The sequence below is a fragment of the Chaetodon trifascialis genome, chromosome 9 (genome assembly GCF_039877785.1).
Source record: "Chaetodon trifascialis isolate fChaTrf1 chromosome 9, fChaTrf1.hap1, whole genome shotgun sequence".
Lineage (NCBI taxonomy): Eukaryota > Metazoa > Chordata > Actinopteri > Chaetodontiformes > Chaetodontidae > Chaetodon > Chaetodon trifascialis.
The window spans coordinates 21,024,652-21,048,741 of NC_092064.1; the positions used below are offsets into that span (position 1 = coordinate 21,024,652).

Consider the following 24,090-nt stretch of genomic DNA (forward strand, 5'->3'; position numbering starts at 1 on the left):
ACATATTTCGTGGTCAATTCACATTTTATTTAGCACATGAAAAAAAAGAAGAAATAAATAAGACTATAACCTCTTAAAATCTTAAAAATATGTACCATTAAAAACATGTACATGTACAAATTTAAATCAACTAGGTGAAAACTGTTTTGAATGTGCAGAGCCGAGATCAAAACTATTTGCCATTATTTCCAAACCTCAGATGCTTTATGATTGATTTTTGTTCATTAAATGTTTCTTGGTGTTCTTCTCTGGCTGAAACAATATGATGAAACACTTTGGAGCAAATATACAGAATGTTAGTCCAAAACTGGAGGCCAGAATGGCAAATATCTCCACAGCCACAGTGAATTTCCCAGGAGAGCTGACATACGCTGGGATAAAAGTGATCCACACTACACAGAATATCAGCATGCTGAAGGTGATAAGCTTGGCTTCATTAAAATTATCAGGTAGTTTCCGGGCGAGGACAGCTAACACTAAGCAAAAGACAGCCAGTAGGCCTATGTAACCAAGCACAGCCCAGAAACCAATATCTGAGCCTAATGCACACTCCAGGATGATTCTCTCCTTGTATGTGGTGAGGTTTTTCATTGGAAAAGGGGGACTAACAACCAACCAAATAATACATATTAAAACTTGAATACATGTGAAAGACACTACAGTCATCCTTTGTTGTAGTGGACCAAACCATTTCATGACATTACTGCCTGGGAGTGTAGCTTTGAAGGCCATTAACACTACTATTGTTTTTCCTAGAACACAAGAGATGCAGAGGACGAAGGTGATCCCAAACGCTGTGTGGCGCAGCATGCAGGACCACTCAGAGGGTGCTCCAATGAAAGTCAATGAACATAAAAAACAAAGAGTCAGGGAGAAGAGCAGCAGGAAGCTCAGCTCTGAGTTATTGGCTCTTACAATCGGGGATGACCTGTGACGAAAGAACACAGCTGCTGTTATAATGGCAAGACAGGCACCACCAACGGAGAATGCAGCCAGGATGATTCCTAGGACCTCGTCAAAGGACAGAAACTCCACAGGCTTTGGGAAACAAGTGTCTCTCTCTGCATTAGGCCAGAACTCCTTGGGGCAAGGAAAACAATCAGGGGAATCTGGAAAAAAAACAAACAAACATTTTATCAGTTATCATATTTGATGATGTAGATATGCATTTCAAAGAATAAAAAATACCTGTAGCATTGCTAATCTCTCCCTCAGGACATGGTACACAATCATAACAGCAGATGGGTTTTCCTTTCTGCAGCACTTTACGAGTTCCTGGAGGACAGCTGTCACTGCACACTGACACAGGCACCTGGAACACAGATGCAAACAACATCCATCCATCCATCCATTATCTATACCGCCTATCCCTTTCGGGGTTGCGGGGGGCTGGAGCCTATCCCAGCTACAATGGGCGAGAGGCAGGGTACACCCTGAACCGGTTGCCAGCCGATTGCAGGGCCACATGCAAAGACAGACAAACATTCACACTCACACTCACACCTACGGACAATTTAGAGTCATCAATTAACCTAATGAGCATGTTTTTGGTCTGTGGGAGGAAGCCAGAGTGCCCGGAGAGAACCCACGCATGCACGGGAAGAACATGCAAACTTCACACAGAAAGGCCTGACCCGGGGATCGAACCGGCAACCTTCTTGCTGTGAGGCACCCGCACTACCTGCTGCGCCACCGTGCAGCCCTGCAAACAACATATTAAATAAAACATATTCAGGTGTGCTATGAAGTAATGAGGGTTAAAGGATGGATTCATATTTTTTCGAGTCTGGCATAAATAGTACTCACATTCAAGTATGTGCATTGAAAGTATTATATTGGACATTGTATCCATTCCTCTTGATTACAAAGGCTGTCAAGAAGTCTGGTCCTAAGACCGTTTATATTTAATGACAGGAGCGACAAAGTCCAGAGAACTTGTGAAGTTCAGCTGGAGTTAAAATGAGGATTCAGCAGTCAGAGTTTGACAAATCAAGAGGTTATCTCCTAGAGTTACATTTTTATTCTCCAAACTCCATCTTTTTGTAACCTCAGCTGCAGCTCAGCAAATGAACAAATTTTCATAGTGAAAACAATGTCACTTTGAAAGATCCCCATTTGATTTGTCAAACTCACACTGTTAAAGTGTCATATCTGAATTTTGGACACTTTTCCCAAAGAGAGCATGATGGATTTTGTCCCACACATTTTGCACTGGAATTGTATTAAGAATGGATCTCTTCACGGCGACTTATGCCAGGGGGGATAAGGAACATAAAACACATATCTGTATCATTTGATCTCATAATCTTTGAATAGGGATCTCATATATTAAATTATTGCTTTTCAGGTTCTAACTTCTGTGCCGCCCTCAATCCAGGTGAGGTTCCTGTTGATATGGAACTCCTGGCCCACCGGCAGTGATGCATCGTAATGCCCAACTGTCACCAACTCAATGCTGCCACTCTTAGTTTGTTGCCAGTTAACCAGCTCATATTTGGCCACAGGATCCCCGTTAGCATCAAATGACACATCGTAACCATTTTGGGAAATACTGACTTTCTTCAGCTGAGTAAGAACCTGTGAGGATGAGGTCAAATAAGACAGTGAGGTTCAAGATATAAAAAACACGTAAAATGAGTACTTCATACCAAAAAATATACATTATAGTATTGCAGTGTTCACTTCTTCACTTTGACTGACCTGTTTGGACTCTATCCTGGTGAATTTGTCACACTGAGTTGTAGAATTTGTTTCCTGACACACAGCATTATGAATGGCATGTGCTATTGCATAAACAGCCTTGTACACCATGTTAGTGATTCGGAGCTGAGATGTGTCGGTGTACGGGCTCTGGAGAGTTTGAAGGTCTTCATTTCTATCACACAAACTGTCGTCTGTGGCTGCACCTAAAAACACACAGAGACTGATGAAGGTGTTTATAGCCTTAGCAATGAAATTGCATTTTTATTCTTGCTCACATGTTAATCGTATTTAACCTGCCAATGTGTCTTGCAAAAACCCATATATCCATATTCTTCTATTTTATTTAGAAAACATATTTACTTTACAATACATTTCAAAGTACTGTTTTGGAGAAGTTCATTCATCTATTTTCTTAGAGCTACTGTTTAATTTTTTGTTGGGTCCTGTTTAAAAAAAAAACAACTTATATATACAATATTTAATAATTTATATTAACATGAATTAGTCATCAGATGTCACATGCATAAAAGATACAGTAATGTCCAAATGTACCAAATATTCTGAAAGACACCAGAAGACTGAAACTTGAACTGAATTCATAAAATGAGATTATTTACAGAGATGCACCTTATGCCCCCCTCATGTCTTTGTTCAATATCAATACATTTCCCTCTAGATTGAAATGTGGGGTTTCATTTTCAAACAGCTCATGATTTCCAACACAGGAAGGTCCACTCAGACAATCAACACAACAAAACAAAACAACACAAGGACTCAACTGTGAAAGTAAACTATGTTGAAAATCAGATGAACTTTCTCACTTTTTTCCAGTCTGCAGTTGAATGAATCCTCCCAGAACTCAGTCAGCACTGGAGAGGCAGCCACTTCAGAGGGAGAGAGATCCAGCAAGAAGTCTCTCAGACCTGGGATGACAGATTGCTGAATGCCAAATCCGATGGCTCCAGCACAGAAACTGAACCTCAGCATGTCTCGGTTGGTGACCCAAGACTCACTGCCTATCCACTGACGAGGTGGAGAGGGCTCGAGCGACAGCTCCTCCAGCAGGATCCTCATGTCTGTAGAGGCTACAAATGCCACAATAGCCATAGCTGTTGACCTGGAGAGACATGAGAGTCTAGTGTATTAAACCAATAGAAATTTCAAAATAGTTAACACAAAAAAAAAGAGTTACATTCAGTTTTGGTTTTGCTGAATGGACAGTATTGGTCACATAATTTACCATTTTCAAACAACATTCATAATAAATGTTAGAGAAATAAACCTGATTAAAAATGACACATTTGAAATTTGCCACTAACATAAAAAAAAAATCCTCCATCTCATATTTGACTGAATTGTTTTTGTGGTTTTGTGTGCAGAGGGTCAGTGTCAGTACAAAGTTCAACAGCACAATCAGTGATGCAGAAACCTGCGGATAACATCAGCTACTCTCTGGATCCTGCTTCGTGGGTGGGTCCGATAGAAGGATTCAGAGTACTCCACACAGATCCCCTCCTTCTGCGCTGCTTCCAAGAACGATGCCATGCCATTATTGCCATAGTCCGAATCAGACCGGATGGCACCTATCCAAGTCCAGCCAAAGTGTTTCACCAGTTTAGCCAGCGCGTCAGCCTGGAACTGGTCACTGGGGATTGTTCTGAAGAAACTCGGATACTGCTTCTTATCAGACAGACATGCACAAGTGGCAAAGTGGCTCACCTAAAGAAAAAACAGCAGTGTAAATCTTTAATCACAGAGACAAAAAAGATCAGTCATGGCCTATCTGAAACACATATCTTGCCAGATATTAAAAATATTTACTTGAGGAATATTAAAGGACCCGATGACATGTGATATGCTGATCGATCGTGTGGACGAGGAGTCACCGATGATAGCCATCACCATACCAGACTGTGAGCAGTTGTCACTCACGTCAAACACTGGGTCAATGCCATTTGAAAGCTGAAATGCTGCATGTGTGGCCATTAGTACTGAGGCACACGAGTCATGGATCTGATAACCAAGTTTGATTCCCGGCAGCAGTTCTGTGCTGTTATTAATCTCCTTCATGGCAAAAATCATTGCGCGTGAGAAGCGCAGTTGACGGTGGTCAATGCTACACAGAGACATTCATATTCAACTGTTCAAATTTGCATATAATGAGGACAAATCACACTTTTAAAGAAAAAACACAATAAATCAGAACTACATTCCTGGACAATGAATGATAGCTGCACTGCCTCTGTGAACCAAATGTAGATCACAGATTTAATTGACCACCAAAATTCAAAACACAGGATTAGATGACAGTCCAAAACTCACAGGAATTTGACAGCACAGACTAACAATAGTTAAATAAATCCACAGTCTTCATTTGTTTGTAGTTGTTATTCTATGAAGTTTTCAATACTACACAAAACGATGCAACATGATTGCAAGAACATTATATGAATATTTCTATCCCGAACACAGTGTAACATTCTCTTATCCCCCACTTCTCCCCTTACTAACCCCTTACTAACCTCCCTGTGCATCTTTGTAGCTCAGGCATGCTGGTGTAGTTATGCTTCTCTGTGTGCTTGTATTCATGTATGGCAAAAACACCACCAATAACATAGTCACCATCCATTGAGAATGCAGGGAGACGAGTGGTACCCTGGAGCTTGCATTTCACAGATGAGTCCTCAGGACTGACCCCAGCTCCAGTCCTATCCTCTGTAAGCACAGCCCTTTGTTTCAGACCATCCCCAGAACCATTCAAGGCAAGAACTGAGATCAGCTCACACAAACTCAGAGGTGAGATCAGGCCAATAAAGAGAGCTGAAATCTCCATCCCTCAAGTATTTGCATGTGGGCATACTGTATGTGTGCTTTTGTTGGTTTATATAGATTTTCAGACAAAGGCTTCCCTCCTTCTTCTGTACGTCATTACTGCACATCAGAGACAGAGGGAGAGCAGTCACAGGCAATGCACTGCCTGTGACCGGATCTGACCCAAGGGGGTGGCACTATAGATGAGACCATGCAGGCTTTCATGATCAAAATGTAACAATATTGCCACCTTGTAACTCCATTCATTGAAAGAAGGGAGCATCTCCCCTGCACAGGCCTCTGCAGCAGTTGTCAAAGCTGTTCAGAGGGCTAGATCTTGTGATCAACCTGAGGATCCAGCTTGACTTGTCCCTCAGACGACTGAAGTGTCATATTATCTCAATTTTTGATGTCATTTTTGCACAGAATAAGGAATGCAGATTTCCTCTTACCCTGGTATTGCATGTCACCGCCTCTTTTCTCCCCTTACAAAGTTACCATGGTAAACACCCAATATCTTCTTTGTTACCCTCATACCTTTTTCAATTTAGCTTATATTACAGTTAAGCTTAACTAATGCACACTTTTAATGGATTATGAAGTACTTTGTAGCACAAGTTTTTTTTGTTATGTTTTTTTTTTGTTTTGTTTTGTTTTTTTTTTTGTTCCACTGTGATATATATAAAATGATTTAATGAAAAATGTCAAGATAGAACTCAGGACCAGACATTTTTCATATCAATTCACATTTTATTTACCACATGGAAAAAAGTGAAATAAGACTATAACTTATTAAAATCTTGAAATGTGTACTGTTAAAAACATGTAAATGTACATAGTTAAATCAATAAGGTGAAAGCTGTTTTAAATGTTCAGAGCTTTACAATTGATTTTTGTTCATTAAATGTTTCTTGGTGTTCTTCTCTGGCTGAAACAATATGATGAAACACTTTGGAGCAAATATGCACAGTGTTAGTCCAAAACTGGAGGCCAGAATGGCAAATATCTCCACAGCCACAGTAAATTTCCCTGGAGAGCTGACATACGCTGGGATAAAAGTGATCCACACTGCACAGAATATCAGCATGCTGAAGGTGATAAGCTTGGCTTCATTAAAATTACCAGGTAGTTTCCGAGCGAGGACAGCTAACACTAAGCAAAAGACAGCCAGTAGGCCTATGTACCCAAGCACAGCCCAAAAACCAATAGCTGAGCCTAATGCACACTCCAGGATGATTCTCTCCTTGTATGTGGTGAGGTTTTTCATTGGAAAAGGGGGACTAACAACCAACCAAATAATACATATTAAAACTTGAACACATGTGAAAGAAACTACAGTCATCCTTTGTTGAAGTGGACCAAACCATTTCATGACATTACTGCCTGGGAGTGTAGCTTTGAAGGCCATTAACACTACTATTGTTTTTCCTAGAACACAAGAGATGCAGAGGACGAAGGTGATCCCAAACGCTGTGTGGCGCAGCATGCAGGACCACTCAGAGGGTGCTCCAATGAAAGTTAATGAACATAAGAAACATAGAGTCAGGGAGAAGAGCAGCAGGAAGCTCAGCTCTGAGTTGTTGGCTCTTACAATCGGGGATGACCTGTGACGAAAGAACACAGCTGCTGTTATAATAGCAAGACAGGCACCACCAACGGAGAATGCAGCCAGGATGATTCCGAGGACCTCGTCAAAGGACAGAAACTCCACAGGCTTTGGGAAACAAGTGTCTCTCTCTGCATTAGGCCAGAACTCCTTGGGGCAAGGCAAACAATCAGAGGAATCTGGAAAACAAAACAACAGAGGGGCCTTCAGTTGTCATATATTTAACATTTTAGATATGAATTCTAAAAAAAATTAATAAATACAAAAATACCTGTAGCATTGCTAATCTCTCCCTCAGGACATGGTACACAATCATAACAGCAGATGGGTTTTCCTTTCTGCAGCACTTTACGAGTTCCTGGAGGACAGCTGTCACTGCACACTGACACAGGCACCTGGAACACAGATACAGCCAAACACATATTCAGGTGTGCTATGAAGTAATGAGGGTTAAAGGATGGGTTCACGTTTCTTTTGAGTCCGACGTAAACAGTACTCACATGCATCATGTGCATTGAAAGTATTACTGGACAATATCCATTCCTCTTGTTCACAGTTGCTATCAAGAAGTACAGTCCTAAAGCCATTTCAATTTAACGGGCATGGGGGGGGGGGGAATCCAGAGTCCTTGTCTTGTTCAGCTGAAGTTAAAATGAGGATTCAGCAGTCAGTTTGACAAATCAAGTGGTTATCTCCTAGAGTTACAGTTTTTGTACTCCAAACTCCATCTAATTGTTACCTCAGCTGAAGCTCAGCAAATGAACAAATTTTCAGACTTACAATAATAAAACTTTCAAAAGATACCCAATTGGTTTGTCAAACTCACACTATTAAAGTCCATCCATCCATCCATTTTCTATGCTGCTTATCCCTTTCGGGGTCGCGGGGGGGGGCCGGAGCCTATCTCGGCTGTCAACAGGCGGGAGGCGGGAGACACCCTGGACCGGTCGCCAGTCGATCACAGGGCAACATATACAGACATACAACCATTCACACTCACACCTAGGGGCAATTTAGAGTCACCAATTAACCTAATGAGCATGTTTTTGGTCTGTCCGGAGAGAACATGCAAGCTTCACACAGAAAGGCCTGACCCGGGAATCGAACCGGCGACCTTCTTGCTGTGAGGCACGCGCACTACCTGCTGCGCCACCGTGCAGCCCCACTATCAAAGTCTCATGTCCAAATTTTGGACACTTTTCCCAAAATGAGCATGATGGATTTTGTTCACACGTTTTGCAGGGGAATTGATTGATCTCTTCACAGCCATGATTGCCAGGGGGGGATGATAACAGGATGATAACAGGAACATAAAACACATATTGGACCTTTTGAGATGACCAAATTTAAAATTGGAATATGCTAAATTATTGCTTTTGGGCTCCTTACTTGTGTGCTGCCCTCAATCCAGGTGAGGTTCCTGTCAATACGGAACTCCTGGCCCACCAGCAGTGATGCATCGTAACGACCGACTGTCACCAACTCAATGCTGCCACTCTCTTTTTTTTGCCAGTTAACCAGCTCATATTTGGCCACAGGATCCCCGTTGGCATCGAATGACACATCATAACCATTTCGGGAAAAACTGACTTTCTTCAGCTGAGTAAGAACCTGTGAGGATGAGGTCAAATAAGACAGTCAGTTTAAAGATATAAAAACACATAAAATAAGCTGAATACTTCATACCAAAAAATATGCATTATAGTATTGCAGTATTCACTTATTCACTCTGGCTGACCTGTTTGGACTCTATCCTGGTGAATTTGTCACACTGAGTTGTAGAATTTGTTTCCTGACACACAGCATTATGAATGGCATGTGCTATTGCATAAACAGCCTTGTACACCATGTTACTGATTCGGAGCTGAGATGTGTCGGTGTACGGGCTCTGGAGAGTTTGAATGTCTTCAGTTCCATCACACAAACTCTCATCTGTGGCTGCACCTAAAAACACACAGAGACTGAGGAAGGTGTTTGAAAAGTTTGAAACTGCCTGCCACAAAGGCCTGAAATTTTCCAATGAGATTATTCACAGGGGTGCTCCTTGTGTTCAGGTGTTTATAGCCTTAGCGATGAAATTGCAATTTTAATCTGGCTCATGTGTTTCTCTTTCATTTTTGCTGCCCTCTAATTGTATTTAATCTGACAAATGTGTCTTGCAAAAAAAACCATATCTCTATATTATTGCACTATATATTTGCTTTACAATACATTTCAAACTACAGTGTTGGAGACGTTCTTTCATCTATTTTCTTTTAAAGAGCGAAGTTTTTGTTAGGTTCTGTTCTTTTTTGAACTTACGTATACAAACTTTATCTCAACATGAATAAGTAATCAGATCTCACATGTATAAAAGACAATGTCCACAACTTTTCCATTCATCACCTACAGAGTTGACCTGTTTTAATGTGTTTTCAAATGAATAAATAATCTGAAATCACTGTCAATACAAGAACCTAATTTGATCCACACATCTATTGTAACTGATACACACCATTAAGTACAATTTTTTTTTCTCTCTTTAGCTTGGTGGCCTGGAGACTAACTATATACTGGGTGCTTGTGTTCAGATTTCAGCATTGGTAATGTGAAACTGCTGCAGTTTTCATACAAAGCTCATACAAAAAGACAGCAGAGGACTTCAGCAGGTGCACCTTGTGTCCACCTGATGTCTTTTTTCAATATCAATACATTTCCCTCTCAACAGAAATCTGGGGTATGATCTTAATGCAGCTGATAATTTTTAACAGAAGATGCTCCATTCAGAGAGACAATCAACAAAACAACACAACCACAAGGACCCAACTGTGAATGGAAACTATGTTAAAAAAAAAAAAAACACTCTCACTTTTTTCCAGTCTGCAGTTGAATGAATCCTCCCAGAACTCAGTCAGCACTGGAGAGGCAGCCACTTCAGAGGGAGAGAGATCCAGCAAGAAGTCTCTCAGACCTGGGATGACAGATTGCTCAATGGCAAATCCAATTGCTCCAGCACAGAAGGTGAACTTCACCATGTCTGGGTCAGTTAGCCAGGACTCACTGGCTATCCACTGACGAGGCGGGGAAGGCTTGAGGGACAGCTCCTCCAGCAGGATCCTCATGTCTTTGGAGGCTACAAATGCCACAATAACCATAGCTGTCGACCTGGAGAGACATTACAGTTTATTGTTTGATCCCAAAATAAATTTCAAGACAGTTAAAACAAAGAAAAATGGGATGTATGTTTGGTTTTGGTGTGCTGAATGGACGGTATTGGTCACATCATTTACCATTCTCAAACATATATATATATATACATTTCCAATTTACCACTGTCATAAAAAAAAACAATCTTCCATCTCATATTTGACTGAATTGTTTTTGTGATTTTGTGTGCAGAAGGTCAGTGTCAGTACAAAGTTCAACAGCACAATCAGTGATGCAGAAACCTGCGGATAACATCAGCGACTCTCTGGATCCTGCTTCGTGGGTGGGTCCGAAAGAAAGATTCAGAGTACTCCACACAGATCCCCTCCTTCTGCGCTGCTTCCAAGAAAGATGCCATGCCATTATTGCCATAGTCCGAATCAGACCGGATGGCACCTATCCAAGTCCAGCCAAAGTGTTTCACCAGCTTGGCCAGCGCGTCAGCCTGGAACTGGTCACTGGGGATTGTTCTGAAGAAACTCGGATACTGCTTCTTATCAGACAGACATGCACAAGTGGCAAAGTGGCTCACCTAAAGAAAAAACAGCAGTGTAAATCTTTAATCACAGAGACAAAAGAGATCAGTCATGGCCTATCTTAAACACATATCTTGCCAGATATTAAAAATATTTACTTGAGGAATATTAAAGGACCTGATGACATGTGATATGCTGATCGATCGTGTGGATGAAGAGTCACCGATGATAGCCATCACCATACCAGACTGTGAGCAGTTGTCACTCGTGTCAAACACTGGGTCAATGCCATTTGAAAGCTGGAAAGCTGCATTTGCGGCCATTAGTACTGAGGCACACGAGTCATGGATCTGATAACCAAGTTTGATTCCCGGCAGCAGTTCTGTGCTGTTATTAATCTCCTTCATGGCAAAAATCATTGCGCGTGAGAAGCGCAGTTGGCGGTGGTCAATGCTACACAGAGACATTCACATTTAACTGTTCAAATTTCAATGAATGATAGCTGCACTGCTTCTGTGAACCAAATGTAGATCACAGATTTAATTGACCACCAAAATTCAAAACACAGGATTAGATGACAGTCCAAAACTCACAGGAATTTGACAGCACAGACTAACAATAGTTAAATAAATCCACAGTCTTCATTTGTTTGTAGTTGTTATTCTATGAAGTTTTCAATACTACACAAAACGATGCAACATGATTGCAAGAACATTATATGAATATTTCTATCCCGAACACAGTGTAACATTCTCTTATCCCCCACTTCTCCCCTTACTAACCCCTTACTAACCTCCCTGTGCATCTTTGTAGCTCAGGCATGCTGGTGTAGTTATGCTTCTCTGTGTGCTTGTATTCATGTATGGCAAAAACACCACCAATAACATAGTCACCATCCATTGAGAATGCAGGGAGACGAGTGGTACCCTGGAGCTTGCATTTCACAGATGAGTCCTCAGGACTGACCCCAGCTCCAGTCCTATCCTCTGTAAGCACAGCCCTTTGTTTCAGACCATCCCCAGAACCATTCAAGGCAAGAACTGAGTTCAGCTCACACAAACTCAGAGGTGAGATCAGGCCAATAAAGAGAGCTGAAATCTCCATCCCTCAAGTATTTGCATGTGGGCATACTGTATGTGTGCTTTTGTTGGTTTATATAGATTTTCAGACAAAGGCTTCCCTCCTTCTTCTGTACGTCATTACTGCACATCAGAGACAGAGGGAGAGCAGTCACAGGCAATGCACTGCCTGTGACCGGATCTGACCCAAGGGGGTGGCACTATGGATGAGACCATGCAGGCTTTCATGATCAAAATGTAACAATATTGCCACCTTGTAACTCCATTCATTGAAAGAAGGGAGCATCTCCCCTGTACAGGCCTCTGCAGCAGTTGTCAAAGCTGTTCAGAGGGCTAGATCTTGTGATCAATCTGAGAATCCAGCTTGACTTGTCCTTCAGACGACTGAAGTGTCATATTATCTCAATTTTTGATGTCATTTTTGCACAGAATGAGGAATGCAGATTTCCTCTTACCCTGGTATTGCATGTCACCGCCTCTTTTCTCCCCTTACAAAGTTACCATGGTAAACACCCAATATCTTCTTTGTAACCCTCATACCTTTTTCACTTTAGCTTATATTACAGTTAAGCTTAACAAATGCACACTTTTAATGGATTATGAAGTACTTTGTAGCACAAGATTTTTGTTGTTGTTGTTGTTGTTCCACTGTGATATAAATGAAATGATTTAATGACAATATCAAGATAGAACTCAGGACCAGTCATTTTTCATATCAATTCACATTTTATTTGCGACATCGAAAAAAGTGAAATAAGACTATAACTTCTTAAAATCTTGAAATGTGTACTGTTAAAAACATGTAAATGTACATAGTTAAATCAATAAGGTGAAAGCTGTTTTAAATGTGCAGAGCTGAGATATATACTGCCATTATTTCCAAACCTCAGATGCCTTTTGTTTGATTTTTGTTCATTAAATGTTTCTTGGTGTTCTTCTCTGGCTGAAACAATATGATGAAACACTTTGGAGCAAATATGCACAGTGTTAGTCCAAAACTGGAGGCCAGAATGGCAAATATCTCCACAGCCACAGTAAATTTCCCTGGAGAGCTGACATACGCTGGGATAAAAGTGATCCACACTGCACAGAATATCAGCATGCTGAAGGTGATAAGCTTGGCTTCATTAAAATTATCAGGTAGTTTCCGAGCGAGGACAGCTAACAAAAAACAAAAGACAGCCAGTAGGCCTATGTACCCAAGCACAGCCCAGAAACCAATAGCTGAGCCTAATGCACACTCCAGGATGATTCTCTCCTTGTATGTGGTGAGGTTTTTCATTGGAAAAGGGGGACTAACAACCAACCAAATAATACATATTAAAACTTGAATACATGTGAAAGAAACTACAGTCATCCTTTGTTGAAGTGGACCAAACCATTTCATGACATTACTGCCTGGGAGTGTAGCTTTGAAGGCCATTAACACTACTATTGTTTTTCCTAGAACACAAGAGATGCAGAGGACGAAGGTGATCCCAAACGCTGTGTGGCGCAGCATGCAGGACCACTCAGAGGGTGCTCCAATGAAAGTTAATGAACATAAAAAACAAAGAGTCAGGGAGAAGAGCAGCAGGAAGCTCAGCTCTGAGTTGTTGGCTCTTACAATCGGGGATGACCTGTGACGAAAGAACACGGCTGCTGTTATAATGGCAAGACAGGCACCACCAACGGAGAATGCAGCCAGGATGATTCCTAGGACCTCATCAAAGGACAGAAACTCCACAGACTTTGGGAAACAAGTGTTTCTCTCAACATTAGGCCAGAACTCCTTGGGGCAAGGGAAACAATCAGGGGAATCTGAAAAGAAAAAAAAAAGATAAAAGCATTTTAGCAGTTATATATTTTATGATGTAAATATGCATTTCAAACAATAAAAACAACCTGTAGTATTGCTAATCTCTCCTTCAGGACATGGTACACAATCATAACAGCAGATGGGTTTTCCTTTCTGCAGCACTTTACGAGTTCCTGGAGGACAGCTGTCACTGCACACTGACACAGGCACCTGGAACACAGATGCAAAGAAACACATATATTCAGGTGTGCTATGCAGCTCTTAGGATTAAACGAAAGGTTCACATTTTACAAGTCTGCCTCAAAACAATACTCACATGCCAATATGTGTATTGAAAGTGTTATTGGTCAGCGTAATCATTCCTGTTTATGCTGCCTCTGAAGGGATCCATTCCTCCAGCCATTTCCATAAAACTGCTGGGCAACAAAACACTTGTTTTGTGGAAAAAATGTGTTCTTAAAGTTGGCTGAAGCTAAAATAAGTCTTCAGCAGTCACAGTTTGACAAACCAAGTGGTTATCCTCCAGAGTTATGGCCTCTTTAGTACAACTGAGTTACATATTTCTGTTAGTATGCATCTGCCTGAGATCAAGAAGAGAGCAATTTCTCTTACCAAAATACTTTAACTTTGGAATATACCCTCTTGATTTGTATATCTCACTCTGCTGACTTGTTTTATCTGAATTTTAGAAACCATTTTTGCACAGAATGAGGACTGTGAATTTTGTCCAACATCTTTCACACTGGAATTGTTTTAGGGATGGATCTCTTCACAGCCAGTATGGACAAGAGGAACAAGGAACCAAACACAGATATTATGTCATGTTTTTTTCAGCTAGCTTAGTCTGTTTCCTGTTTTATTTTGAAAGTTATTCTCCTTGCATGGCTTATTTTATTTTATTTTATTTTATTTTATTTTATTTTATTTTATTTTATTTTATTTTATTTTATTTTATTTTATTTTATTTTATTTTATTTCCTGTCTTTGTGTTTTCCCGCCTGTCTTCTCGGTCACCTGTGTGCTACAGTTAATGAGTCTCTCCTGTATTTAGTCCATGTGCTGTCCGTCTTTCAGTTGTCAGGTCATCTGTGTTTGGTTGCTTGTGTTCCTTATGTCATCCCACTTTGTTCAAGCAAGTTAGGACGCTGTGTAAAAAGTAAATAAGACAGAATGCAATCATTTGCAAACAGTGTTTACCAACAATGTTTTTATGAGGTGTGTCTGTGCAGTAATATCTTTTTTACAATCATGTGATCACAAAGTGGTGAACTTCGCTCCATCCTTGCTTGTAAACAACTGAACCTTTCCAGGATGCCCATTTCATACCCAATCATGATGCTATCACCTATTAGCAATGAACCTGTTTACCTGTGGAATGTTCCAAACTGGTGTTTTTGGAGCTTTCCCAGTCTTAGTTTACTCGTGTCCCAACTGGTTTGAAATGTTTTGCTGGCATCAAATTCAGGATAAGCGTCACAAAAATCAATGAAGCTGATGTTGTAAAACATCAGATATATTGTCTTTACACAATTTACAATGGAGTACATGTCAAAAACATTTTTTTTGCATTTGGGGTTGTGATTCAGTTTTTGTATGTTACCTTTCTTCTTAGATTTGACTCAGCCTGCTCCCTCTGTTTTCATTTCCTTCCTTTTCTGCCACTTTACTTTTGTTCACTTGCTGTTGTTGCTTATACCTGCCTGTTTGGTGTACTGCGTTCAGGGTCCAACCCCCTTGTTTTTGTGCACCCTCGGATACACAACTGTGACATATCATACCTTCTGAGATCACCAAATTTAAAATTAGAAAATGTCAAATTATTGCTTTTGGGCTCCTTACTTCTGTGGCACCCTCCATCCAGGTGAGGTTCCTGTTGATATGGAACTCCTGGCCCACCTGCAGTGATGCATCGTAGAGCCCTACTGTCACCAACTCAATGCTGCCACTCTCAGTTTTTTGCCAGTTAACCAATTCATATTTGGCCACAGGATCCCCGTTGGCATCGAATGATACATCATAACCATTCTGGGAAAAATTCACTTGCTTCAGCTGAGCAAGAATCTGTGAGGATGAAGTCGAGTAAAACAGTGTGTGAGAGAAAGTAAACCATAAAATATACTTAATATGTAATTTAATAAAATGTACATTATGGTGAAAAACAGACTTTGGGGAGTTCACATATTTACTTTGACTGACCTGTTTGGACTCGATCCTGGTGAATCTGTCACACTGAGTTGTAGAATTTGTTTCCTGACACACAGCATTATGAATGGCATGTGCTATTGCATAAACAGCCTTGTACACCATGTTAGTGATTCGGAGCTGAGATGTGTCGGTGTACGGGCTCTGGAGAGTTTGAATGTCTTCAGTTCCATCACACAAACTCTCATCAGTGGCTGCACCTAAAAACACACAGAGACTGAGGAAGGTGTTTGAAAAGTTTGAAGCTGCCTGCCACAAAGGTCTGAAATCTTCAAGTGAGATTATTCACAGAGATGCACCTTGTGTCCACCTCATGTCTTTGTTCGGTATCAGTACATTTCCCTCTGATTAGAAATCTATGGTTTGATGTTAATGCAGCTGATGAGTTTTTAACAGAAGATGCTTCATTCAGAGAGACAATCAACAAAACAACACAGTCACAAGGACCCAACTGTGAATGTGAACTATGTTAAAAATCAGATCAACTTTCTCACTTTTTTCCAGTCTGCAGTTGAATGAATCCTCCCAGAACTCAGTCAGCACTGGAGAGGCAGCCACTTCAGAGGGAGAGAGATCCAGCAAGAAGTCTCTCAGACCTGGGATGACAGATTGCTGAATGCCAAATCCGATGGCTCCAGCACAGAAGGTGAACCTCAGCATGTCTCGGTTGGTGACCCAGGCCTCACTGCCTATCCACTGGCGAGGTGGAGAGGGTTCCAGTGACAGCTCTTCCAGTAGCATCCTCAATTCTGCAGAGGCAGCAAATGCCACAATAACCATGGCTGTGGACCTACACAAACATTACAATGCATTATATTGTTTGAACACAAGCATCAATATCCTGATGGAAAGATATGGGGTACTTGGGTTTTCTTTTATTTTATTTTGGTATAGTGAGTTTACAGAATTGGTCACCATAATTTTATTTTTACAACAACATCAATAATAAACATAACAAACAAGATGATAAAGGTACATCTCTCATATCTTGCTACTAAGATAATAAAATAATCTTTCATCAAATGTTTGCCTTAACAGTTTTTGTGGTTTTGTGTGCAGAAGAGTCAGTGTCAGTACAAAGGACAAAAACACAATCGGTGATTTACAAACCTGCGGATAACATCAGCTACTCTCTGGATTTTGCTACGTGGATGGGCTCGATGAAAAGATTCAGAGTACTCCACACAGATCCCCTCCTTCTGCGCTGCTTCCAAGAACGATGCCATGCCATTATTGCCATAGTCTGTATCAGACCGGATGGCACCTATCCAAGTCCAGCCAAAGTGTTTCACCAGTTTAGCCAGTGCGTCAGCCTGGAACTGGTCACTGGGAATTGTTCTGAAGAAACTCGGATACTGCTTCTTATCAGACAGGCATGCACAAGTGGCAAAGTGGCTCACCTAAAGAAAAAACAGCAGTGTAAATATTTAATCACAGAGACAAAAGCAATATCACTGCACAATGGCAGACACATAGATTGGCAGAAATTAAAAATACTTACTTGAGGAATGTTAAAGGACCCGAGGATGCGCGACATGCTGATGGATGGCGTGGACCCAGACTCCCCGACGATAGCCATCACCATACCAGATTGTGAGCAGTTATCACCAGGGTCAAACACAGGGTCGAGGCCATTTGAAAGCTGGAATGCCACATGCACTGCCACGGGAACTGAGGTGCACGAGTCATGGATCTGATAACCGAGTTTGATGCCCGGCAACAGCTCCGTGCTGTTATTAATCTCCTCAATGGCAAAAATCATTGCACGTGCGAAGCGCAGTTCACGGGAGTCAATGCTGCACACAGACACTCATATCAGTGTTTAAATTTACATATGAGGACAATTTGCAATTTTACAGAAAAGACAAAAGAGGAGAACACAGTTATGTTCAATAAATGATAGATGCACTGCATCTGTGAATCCATCACAGCTACCCGTCTGAGAACTAGATCAAAAGTCCAAAATTCACAGCAATTTTAAGGCGTGGAATAATAATTGGCTCAATCTTCACTCTTGTGTTTTTTTTTAAAGAAACATAAAAATCACAAAAATACTTTCATATGCACACGCTACATTTTTTTTATTTATTTATTTTTTTTAAATAAATGAAGTATCTGTAATTCATATGGCCAATGATTTGGCATTTGTAAAAGAAAGCTTTGCATGGTTGTGAAACACATACAACTCAAAACAAACAAACAAACAAACAAAAAGAACATTTATATCCCAACACAGCATAACATTCTCAAATTCACAACATTTCCTCTTACTAACCTCCCTGTGCACCTCTGCAGCTCAGGCATGCTGGTGTAGTTATGCCTCTCTCTGTGTTTGTAGTAGTGCATGGAGAAAACACCCCCAATTACATAATCACCATCCATCAAGAATGTAGGTAGACGAGTGGTACCCTGGAGCTTGCATTTCACGGATGAGACCTCAGGAATGACCCCAGCACCAGTCCTAAGACCGGCCCTTTTTATCAGACCATCCACAGAACTATCCAGGGCAAGAGACAAGATCAGGCCAATAAAGAGAGATGAGATCTCCATCCCTCAAGTATCTGCATGTGGGCATACTGCATGTGTTTTCACTGGTTTATATAAATTTTCAGACAAAGGCTTCCCTCCTTTTTCTGTACGTCACCTTGCTGCATAGCAGGGAGGATGCACTGTGTTCTTTGATGAACTCCCATCTCTTTTTTTTTGGGGGGGGGGGGGGGGGGGGCTGCATGTACAATATAATGTAAATTAAATGTTCCTGTCTCTTTTCTTCTCTTGTAATATTACCATTGTCAACAACAGATATCTTCCTAATTTTTCCTTAAACTCATATTAGAGTTACGCATAACAAATGCACACCTTATTTTATTGCAGTTTAAGGACAAGGTTTTCATGTTCGTCTTTATGTCTAGTTGTGTCATGTTCTTAGTTGTGTCATGTTCTTGAACCAGTAAGCACCCTCTTCAACCAACCGGTCCTGATCCTCCATTCCCTGAGCCCCAGGAGCAAGTCCATGGAACAACTGAGGAGACACTGCCAACCTGCCAACAATGGGATTTGAAAATCATAGAAATCTTCCAGTGTCACACCCTGGGCCATCCTGCTGTCCTTACCGCTGTCCACATACCCCTTACACAGATATTATTCTACAATGAACCCGAAAATCACCACTCAGCAACCACTTGCTTTAAAATATTCATTTATTCTTTTTATTTATTTAATAATTTTTGCACATTCGTCCTCCTGAAGTTCAAGATTCACATTGGGTTTTCACACCCAATTTAAGCATTTGTATTACAGTAACAAATTTGACTTTACTTTATATTTATTCTATATAAATGAAAAATAATTTTGGTGAAAAATAATTGTGTAAAATAAGACAAAATCATGTGAAAGAGGACATTCAATAATTATACTCTACATTGCATGTTGCTATCTTAATGATTTCCTAATCTCAGATGTTTTAAGATTGATTTTTGTTCATTAAATGTTTCTTGGTGTTTTTCTCTGGCTGAAACAATATGATGAAACACTTTGGAGCAAATATACAGAATGTTAGTCCAAAACTGGAGGCCAGAATGGCAAATATCTCCACAGCCACAGTAAATTTTCCAGGAGAGCTGACATACGCTGGGATAAAGGTGATCCACACTGCACAGAATATCAGCATGCTGAAGGTGATAAGCTTGGCTTCATTAAAATTATCAGGTAGTTTCCGAGCAAGGACAGCTAACAAAAAACAAAAGACAGCCAGTAGGCCTATGTACCCAAGCACAGCCCAGAAACCAATAGCTGAGCCTAATGCACACTCCAGGATGATTCTCTCCTTGTATGTGGTGAGGTTTTTCATTGGAAAAGGGGGACTAACAACCAACCAAATAATACATATTAAAACTTGAATACATGTGAAAGAAACTACAGTCATCCTTTGTTGAAGTGGACCAAACCATTTCATGACATTACTGCCTGGGAGTGTAGCTTTGAAGGCCATTAACACTACTATTGTTTTTCCTAGAACACAAGAGATGCAGAGGACGAAGGTGATCCCAAACGCTGTGTGGCGCAGCATGCAGGACCACTCAGAGGGTGCTCCAATGAAAGTCAATGAACATAAAAAACAAAGAGTCAGGGAGAAGAGCAGCAGGAAGCTCAGCTCTGAGTTATTGGCTCTTACAATCGGGGATGACCTGTGACGAAAGAACACGGCTGCTGTTATAATGGCAAGACAGGCACCACCAACGGAGAATGCAGCCAGGATGATTCCTAGGACCTCATCAAAGGACAGAAACTCTACAGGCTTTGGGAAACAAGTGTCTTTCTCTGCATTAGGCCAGAACTCCTTGGGGCAAGGGAAACAATCAGGGGAATCTGGAAAACAAAAAAAACAAAACAACAAAAAGGGCTTTTATCAGTCATGTATTTGATATTTTAGATATGAATTTCAAAAAATGATTAAATAAAAATACCTGTGGCATTGCTAATCTCTCCCTCAGGACATGGTACACAATCATAACAGCAGATGGGTTTTCCTTTCTGCAGCACTTTACGAGTTCCTGGAGGACAGCTGTCACTGCACACTGACACAGGCACCTGGAACACAGATGCAAACAAACTCCCACATATTCATATGTGCTCTGCAGCTCTTGTGAAGAACAAATAGACTCACATTCATACATTTATATCATACAGTTCAAGTCTGTTGTAAATGACTACTCACATGCCAGTATGTGTACTGAAAGTGTTGTTTGTCATCGTAATCATTCCTGTTTATCGCAATATGTTTATTGAAAGTCATTTCAATGTTCCTGCTGGGGGGGCGAATCTGTGTGCAGATGCTTTCTGACCATAAGCTGAAGCGAAATTGATGCTTCACTCAGATTCCAACAAATCGTGGAAAGTGGTTGTCTTCTGAAGTTACGCTACATTAACTGGGCACCATTATTGCATGGAATGAGGGCAGTGAATTTGTCCCACATCTCTGATATTTGAAATGTATTCGTAGTGGATCTGTTTACAGCCAACGTGAATGGAAGGAACAGGGACCAAAACACATATCCCATCCTTTAAAAGCATTACATTTGGAATGAGAACATGTCAACTTATTTCTTTTGGGATACTTATTTCTTTGCCACCCTCCATCCAGGTGAGGTTCTTGTTGATACGGAACTCCTGGCCCACCGGCAGTGATGCATCGTAGAGCCCTACTGTCACCAACTCAATGCTGCCACTCTCTGTTTTTTGCCAGTTAACCAGCTCATATTTGGCCACAGGATCCCCGTTGGCATCAAATGACACATCATAACCATTCTGGGAAAAATTTACTTTTTTCAGCTGAGCAAGAACCTGTGAGGATGATAAATTAGACTGAGTTTAAAGAATTGAAATTGTAGAAAAACAAATTGAATATTTTGTATTATAAAAGGTGCATATCAAAGTGTATTATTGTGAAAAATGGCATTGCAGTGTTCAGTTATTAATTTTGACTGGCCTGTTTGGACTCGATCCTGGTGAATCTGTCACACTGAGTTGTAGAATTTGTTTCCTGACACACAGCATTATGAATGGCATGTGCTATTGCATAAACAGCCTTGTACACCATGTTAGTGATTCGGAGCTGAGATGTGTCGGTGTACGGGCTCTGGAGAGTTTGAATGTCTTCAGTTCCATCACACAAACTCTCATCTGTGGCTGCACCTAAAAACACACAGAGACTGAGGAAGGTGTTTGAAAAGTTTGAAACTGCCTGCCACAAAGGCCTGAAATCCGCAAATGAGAGTATTCACAGAGATGCACCTTGTGTCCACCTCATGTCTTTGTTTAGTATCAGTACATTTCCCTCTGATTAGAAATCTATGGTTTGATGTTAATGCAGCTGATGAGTTTTTAATAGAAGATGCTCCATTCAGAGAGACAATTAACAAAACAACACAGCCACAAGGACCCAACTGTAAATGTCAACTAGATTAAAAATCACTTCAATTTTCTCACTTTTTTTCAGTCTGCAGTTGAATGAATCCTCCCAGAACTCAGTCAGCACTGGAGAGGCAGCCACTTCAGAGGGAGAGAGATCCAGCAAGAAGTCTCTCAGACCTGGGATGACAGATTGCTGAATGCCAAATCCAATGGCTCCAGCACAGAAGGTGAACCTCAGCATGTCTCGGTCAGTTACCCAGGATTCACTGCCAATCCACTGGCGAGGTGGAGACGGCTCACGCGACAGCTCCTCCAGCAAGATCCTCAGTTCTGTGGAGGCTACAAATGCCACAACAACCAAAGCTGTCGACCTGGAGAGACATTACAATGCATATACTAATACAAGTATAAAGGTTTTTTTTGTGTGTGTTGTTTAACAAAATAGTTTGTTTTTTTGTGCAGTAGGTCAGTGTCAGCACAGAGATCAAAAGCACAGTTAATGATGTAGAAACCTGCGGATAACATCAGCGACTCTCTGGATCTTGCTCCGTGGGTGGGTCCGATAGAAAGATTCAGAGTACTCCACACAGATCCCCTCCTTCTGCGCTGCTTCAAGGAAAGATGCCATGCCATTATTGCCATAGTCCGAATCAGACCGGACGGCACCTATCCAAGTCCAGCCAAAGTGTTTCACCAGTTTAGCCAGTGCATCAGCCTGGAACTGGTCACTGGGGATTGTTCTGAAGAAACTTGGGTACTGCTTCTTATCAGACAGACATGCACAAGTGGCAAAGTGGCTCACCTAAAGAAAAAACAGCAGTGTAAATATTTAATCACAGAGACAAAAGAGATCAGTAGTGGTCTGTATTAAACACACAGATTGGCAGAAATTAAAAATACTTACTTGAGGAATGTTAAAGGGCCCGATGACACGTGACATGCAGATGGATCGCGTGGACCCAGACTCACCAATGATAGCCATCACCATACCAGATCGTGAGCAGTTATCACCAGTGTCAAACACAGGGTCAAGGCCATTTGAAAGCTGGAATGCTGCATGCACCGCCACGGGCACTGAGGTGCACGAGTCATGGATCTGATAACCGAGTTTGATGCCCGGCAGCAGCTCCGTGTTGTTATTAATCTCCTCAATGGCAAAAATCATTGCACGTGCGAAGCGCAGTTCACGGGAGTCAATGCTGCACACAGACACTCATATCAGTGTTTAAATTTACATATGAGGACAATTCACAATTTTACAGAAAATGCAATAAAGCAGAAATCTGGTTCATAGTTATGGGCACTTAATGATTGTTACACTACATCTGTGAACCCAGTAGCCATCATGAGTACCTGTCTACCAAAATTGAAATGACAGAACTAGATATCAGTCCAAAATTCACAGGTATCACAGTGCACTCATTGATAAAATTAAAAAATAGCAACAACTGTAAGCACAGCATACAAATACAAAGCATTCATATCCCCAAACAGTGTAACATCCTCAAATTCACCACTTCTCCCTCTTACTAACCTCCCTGTGCACATTAGTGGGTCAGGCATGGTGGTGTAATTACTCTTCTCTGTGTATTTGTAGTAGTGTATGGAGAAAACACCCCCAATAGTGTAGTCACCAACCATTGAGAAAGCAGGTAGACGAGTGGTACCCTGGAGCTTACATTTCAGAGATGAGCCCTCTGTACTGACTTCAGCACTAGTCCTTTCCTCTGCAAGCCCAGTCTTTTGTTTCAGAGTATCCCCAGAACCATTCAAGGCAACAACTGAGTTCAGCTCGGACCAACCAAGAGACAAGATCAGGCCAATAAAGAGAGCTGAGATCACCATGATTCAAGTACTGCTTGTGGGCGCTCTATGTGTGTTTTCACTGGTTTATATAGATTTTCAGACAAAGGCTTCCCTCCCTCCACTGTACGTCATCTTACTGTACATCAGAGAGAGGATGCCCTTCCCACAGTCCTGGTGCCAGAGGAAAGTAACAGGCTGAGCTTTGTTTTCATGGACAGGCCATGACAATTAAATTCAAATCAAATCAAAATGAAACTACCATGAAATGATATGCTTATTTAGTGTACATTTCAGTGATGACACTTAAAGTTCGGTTAAATCAATATGATTTAATTGTGATCTGATAGTGCAGCCTATAAGACTTGCAAAGTGTGCTAAAGTCATGTAGTATCAGCCCACTCGTCCAAGAGCCTTCGTGCAAAAACAAAGTCAATAAAACAGTAAGATTGTGACAATTGATTTGGCAAACACACAGGACCAAATATTTTAACCACATAAAAGTTGCAGGAC

General features: G+C 41.1%; 4 protein-coding genes across 4 annotated transcripts; all 4 read right to left on the reverse strand.

The window, feature by feature from the left end:
• Positions 1-204: 204 nt before the first annotated feature.
• LOC139335912 (extracellular calcium-sensing receptor-like) lies at positions 205-5,269 on the reverse strand. The gene is made up of 8 exons (XM_070969696.1): positions 5,226-5,269; positions 4,525-4,819; positions 4,133-4,422; positions 3,525-3,820; positions 2,701-2,906; positions 2,356-2,577; positions 1,189-1,312; positions 205-1,109 (listed from the first exon to the last, which is right to left on the reverse strand). The coding sequence occupies exons 1-8, from the start codon at positions 5,252-5,254 to the stop codon at positions 205-207; spliced, it is 2,367 nt and encodes a 788-aa protein (XP_070825797.1). The 5' UTR covers positions 5,255-5,269.
• Positions 5,270-6,181: 912 nt separating this feature from the next.
• LOC139336252 (extracellular calcium-sensing receptor-like) lies at positions 6,182-11,724 on the reverse strand. Its single transcript, XM_070970275.1, has 8 exons — positions 11,576-11,724; positions 10,941-11,235; positions 10,549-10,838; positions 9,969-10,264; positions 8,859-9,064; positions 8,510-8,731; positions 7,392-7,515; positions 6,182-7,299 (listed from the first exon to the last, which is right to left on the reverse strand). The coding sequence occupies exons 1-8, from the start codon at positions 11,680-11,682 to the stop codon at positions 6,395-6,397; spliced, it is 2,445 nt and encodes an 814-aa protein (XP_070826376.1). The 5' UTR covers positions 11,683-11,724; the 3' UTR covers positions 6,182-6,394.
• A 1,023-nt stretch (positions 11,725-12,747) lies between these two features.
• Positions 12,748-18,285, reverse strand: LOC139336251 (extracellular calcium-sensing receptor-like). The gene is made up of 8 exons (XM_070970274.1): positions 18,137-18,285; positions 17,363-17,657; positions 16,972-17,261; positions 16,356-16,651; positions 15,856-16,061; positions 15,499-15,720; positions 13,746-13,869; positions 12,748-13,661 (listed from the first exon to the last, which is right to left on the reverse strand). The coding sequence occupies exons 1-8, from the start codon at positions 18,241-18,243 to the stop codon at positions 12,748-12,750; spliced, it is 2,454 nt and encodes an 817-aa protein (XP_070826375.1). The 5' UTR covers positions 18,244-18,285.
• A 1,039-nt stretch (positions 18,286-19,324) lies between these two features.
• Positions 19,325-23,430, reverse strand: LOC139335913 (extracellular calcium-sensing receptor-like). Its single transcript, XM_070969697.1, has 8 exons — positions 23,309-23,430; positions 22,679-22,973; positions 22,287-22,576; positions 21,850-22,145; positions 21,350-21,555; positions 20,987-21,204; positions 20,328-20,455; positions 19,325-20,229 (listed from the first exon to the last, which is right to left on the reverse strand). The coding sequence occupies exons 1-8, from the start codon at positions 23,413-23,415 to the stop codon at positions 19,325-19,327; spliced, it is 2,445 nt and encodes an 814-aa protein (XP_070825798.1). The 5' UTR covers positions 23,416-23,430.
• Between the last annotated feature and the right edge of the window lie 660 nt (positions 23,431-24,090).

What these genes read in the sequence shown, in the direction of transcription:
- LOC139335913 (XM_070969697.1), bottom strand. Translation starts at nt 23,415, where the DNA reads ATGGTTGGTGACTACACTATTGGGGGTGTTTTCTCCATACACTACTAC. An exon ending in CCACTAATGTGCACAGGGAG is followed by an intron (nt 22,974 to 23,308) that starts GTTAGTAAGAGG and finishes GTCTGTGTGCAG; the next exon opens with CATTGACTCCCGTGAACTGC. An exon ending in CCAGGATCGAGTCCAAACAG is followed by an intron (nt 21,205 to 21,349) that starts GCCAGTCAAAAT and finishes TCATCCTCACAG; the next exon opens with GTTCTTGCTCAGCTGAAAAA.
- LOC139336252 (XM_070970275.1), bottom strand. Translation starts at nt 11,682, where the DNA reads ATGGATGGTGACTATGTTATTGGTGGTGTTTTTGCCATACATGAATAC. An exon ending in CTACAAAGATGCACAGGGAG is followed by an intron (nt 11,236 to 11,575) that starts GTTAGTAAGGGG and finishes GTCTCTGTGTAG; the next exon opens with CATTGACCACCGCCAACTGC. An exon ending in GGATTGAGGGCAGCACACAA is followed by an intron (nt 7,516 to 8,509) that starts GTAAGGAGCCCA and finishes TCTGTGTTCCAG; the next exon opens with GTGCCTGTGTCAGTGTGCAG.
- LOC139335912 (XM_070969696.1), bottom strand. Translation starts at nt 5,254, where the DNA reads ATGCCTGAGCTACAAAGATGCACAGGGAG. An exon ending in CAACTGCAGACTGGAAAAAA is followed by an intron (nt 2,907 to 3,524) that starts GTGAGAAAGTTC and finishes GTGTGTTTTTAG; the next exon opens with GTGCAGCCACAGACGACAGT. An exon ending in CCAGGATAGAGTCCAAACAG is followed by an intron (nt 2,578 to 2,700) that starts GTCAGTCAAAGT and finishes TCATCCTCACAG; the next exon opens with GTTCTTACTCAGCTGAAGAA.
- LOC139336251 (XM_070970274.1), bottom strand. Translation starts at nt 18,243, where the DNA reads ATGGATGGTGATTATGTAATTGGGGGTGTTTTCTCCATGCACTACTAC. An exon ending in CTGCAGAGGTGCACAGGGAG is followed by an intron (nt 17,658 to 18,136) that starts GTTAGTAAGAGG and finishes GTCTGTGTGCAG; the next exon opens with CATTGACTCCCGTGAACTGC. An exon ending in GGATGGAGGGTGCCACAGAA is followed by an intron (nt 13,870 to 15,498) that starts GTAAGGAGCCCA and finishes TCTGTGTTCCAG; the next exon opens with GTGCCTGTGTCAGTGTGCAG.